Source organism: Manacus vitellinus, unplaced genomic scaffold (genome assembly GCF_001715985.3).
Source record: "Manacus vitellinus isolate BGI_N305 unplaced genomic scaffold, ASM171598v3 scaffold_10_pilon, whole genome shotgun sequence".
Taxonomy (NCBI): domain Eukaryota; kingdom Metazoa; phylum Chordata; class Aves; order Passeriformes; family Pipridae; genus Manacus; species Manacus vitellinus.
Window position 1 is genome coordinate 2583458 of NW_021938838.1, and position 2455 is coordinate 2585912.

General features: G+C 55.0%; 1 protein-coding gene across 1 annotated transcript; it reads left to right on the top strand.

Moving 5' to 3' along the window:
- The first annotated feature begins 846 nt into the window (after positions 1-846).
- LOC103758017 (C-C motif chemokine 14) lies at positions 847-2151 on the top strand. Its single transcript, XM_008924221.2, has 3 exons — positions 847-958; positions 1365-1476; positions 1847-2151. The coding sequence occupies exons 1-3, from the start codon at positions 892-894 to the stop codon at positions 1950-1952; spliced, it is 285 nt and encodes a 94-aa protein (XP_008922469.1). The 5' UTR covers positions 847-891; the 3' UTR covers positions 1953-2151.
- The last annotated feature ends 304 nt before the right edge of the window (positions 2152-2455 follow it).

Here is a 2455-nt window from a genome sequence, read left to right on the forward strand (position 1 = left end):
AGCAGGGGCTGAGCATGACTGACAAAGACCTGCAGAAGGTCTGATGAAGGGGGAGTCCAGCAACAGGGGAAGAAGCTGTCCCCTAGGTTAACACAGAGATCTGGGGTGCTTCAAGGCTGTGGAAGATGGAAGATGAAAGACATCCAAAAACTTGGAACACCTGGTTTTTCAGCCATTCCCCTCAGCTGGATGCTGACTCCTGCCCTGTCCTGAATCCAGGGGCTAAGCCGGTCCCATCCACAAGGAAGAGCTCAACTACACCTCCTTCTCTTTTCACCCCACACTTCCCAGCTACGAACAGGGATTTTTGTTCCTCTCCATAGTAACAGCGTGGAACGAGTACAATTTCTGCCAATATTTGACAACTTGCAGCTGTCCAGCCACAGAGGGCTGGTGGCAGCAGCAATCACTGTGTTTCTGCTTAATGCTTTCCAGGAATTCACAAGCCACCCAGCCATCTCCAGCACATTTGTGTTGGCTCTGGGGCTGGAAAGGGACTTTGCATGCAACGCCGAGCTTTGTCTTTCCTATTGCCACAAAACCCCTCTCTGAGTGCTTGGGAGCTCTCGAGTTGACACCTCTGCAGAGGAAGATTTCACTTCCCTCGTGGCTGTCCCTGTCTGGGTGAACACAGAAGTTGTCAAAGTTCGCTGTCTTTCCAGGTATTGTCCCAGACCATAACCCCGATGATCCCACGTGACATGGAAATCCCCAGGGGCGAGGATAAGGGTAGACCTTTTCCTTGAATTTGTTACATGTTATTCGGAAAAGGGCTAATGAGGGGAGGGCTGGAGAGGATAAATGGCAGCTCCTCCTTGCCTGAGCTCACAGCTGAGCTCCTCTGAAGAGGCAGAGCAGTACCCGGAGAGGAAGAGCCTTCCCACAGCCACCATGTTCCCTGCAAGGACAGTCCTGCTGCTCGTGATGCTCCTCACCCTCTCCCCACACTCCAGGGCAGGTGAGGCACCTCATGGACCACCACTTCTGGTCGGGACTCAGGGTCATCCCACCGGGGTGGTCAGGCAAGAAACCCACCAGGTGGAGCAGGGATGGGGCTGCTGGCAGGAGGAGCAACCCCCTGGCCAGGGCAGAGCTGCACATCCCAGGGGGCAGGGAAGGAAGGAAACTGTTCCTGGAGCTGGGTGGTTTTGGCAGATGCTGCAGGGCTTTTGGTACTGGATGATAACCTGGAGCATCCTCCTCTCCTGCCCAGGGAATGAAGGAGGAGGGCAGCTGGGGGTCCTCGTGGCAGCATTTGCAGAGTTTGGGGGATGCTGTGTGCATCAGCCTTGTCATGGGGGAAGGTCCTAAAGACAAACTGCCTTCCACAGCCAGTGTTCACAGTCTCTCTTTGTCTTCTCCAGCCCCTTATTCTCCATCTGAGTGCTGCTTCCATTATGTAAAGGGTGCTCTCCGGCTGGCAAACCTGAAGGATTGCTATTCAACTTCCAGGGAGTGTTTTTTCCCAGCAATTGTGTAAGTCCTGGTAATTTCCCCACTGCTGTGCTGTTTCCTGAGCCAGCACAGGTTCAGTTCATCTGTGGACAGGACAGGGCCAGGTCTGTGTAGCCTCCACAGTTTTCCAGCATGAAGAGGGGAGGGCATGACTGTCTGGGCACTTTTACAGGGCAGAGTTTAGGATGTGAGTCCACTGCAGCTCCTGAAGGCTCTGCACAGGCTCTAGAGGTGCTGGGCTGCAGCATGAGCTGATTGCAGGACACCAAGTACCCAGGGGCAGTGTGCAGGGCCAAAGGGAATAGAGAAGGATCAGGAAGGGAGGATGGCATGGGTATGAGTGGGATTATAGCTGTCATTTCTCACAAAGCTTCACCTTTAACCTTGGCAGGTTTAAGACCAAGAACGGGACCAAGGTCTGTGCAAACCCAGAGGAGCCCTGGGTGCAGAGAGCAGTTGGGAAGCTCCAGAAGAGGAAAGAACTTCGTGCCCCATGATGTGGAGTGGGTGCCCTGGTTAAGGCTACCCAACATCCTGGTGGGAAGGAGGGTCTATAACCATCCTCCCAGAAGGGAATGCAGAGGTCCTGGCTGCTGGTGGGGGACACTGACTCCCCAGAGCTCTGAGCTGTGTCCACCAGCCAGGCACCAGCCCCTGGAATGCTGCTGGTCCTGCCAGCACCTGCCTGCTGATCACAGCCACAAAATAAAGTTTAGTTCATGTGAGATTGGAGAGTGGTGTCCTTTCTTCTCCCAGCCCCACAACGCTGCTGCTGCTGCCAGCAGGTCGAGGCGTGGAGCTGGGGTGGGATGGGGGCTCTTCCCACTGAGTCCCACTGGGGCAGGCAGGGAGGGGCATGGATGGCACTGTATGGATGCAGGGCATTTGGGTACTCGCTTCAAGGGAACCCAAAAAGGGCTGGAGACTCACCTGAGGGCTTTTAGGTGCAAAAATGGGCCCTTAGAAGTTTCAGCTCGTCCCTTGTGCTGCCCTGTGCAGG

Coding starts and splice junctions, on each gene's coding strand:
- LOC103758017 (XM_008924221.2), top strand. CDS start 892: ATGTTCCCTGCAAGGACAGTCCTGCTGCTCGTGATGCTCCTCACCCTC. Junction 959..1,364: donor CTCCCCACACTCCAGGGCAG/GTGAGGCACCTC, acceptor TGTCTTCTCCAG/CCCCTTATTCTCCATCTGAG. Junction 1,477..1,846: donor TGTTTTTTCCCAGCAATTGT/GTAAGTCCTGGT, acceptor TAACCTTGGCAG/GTTTAAGACCAAGAACGGGA.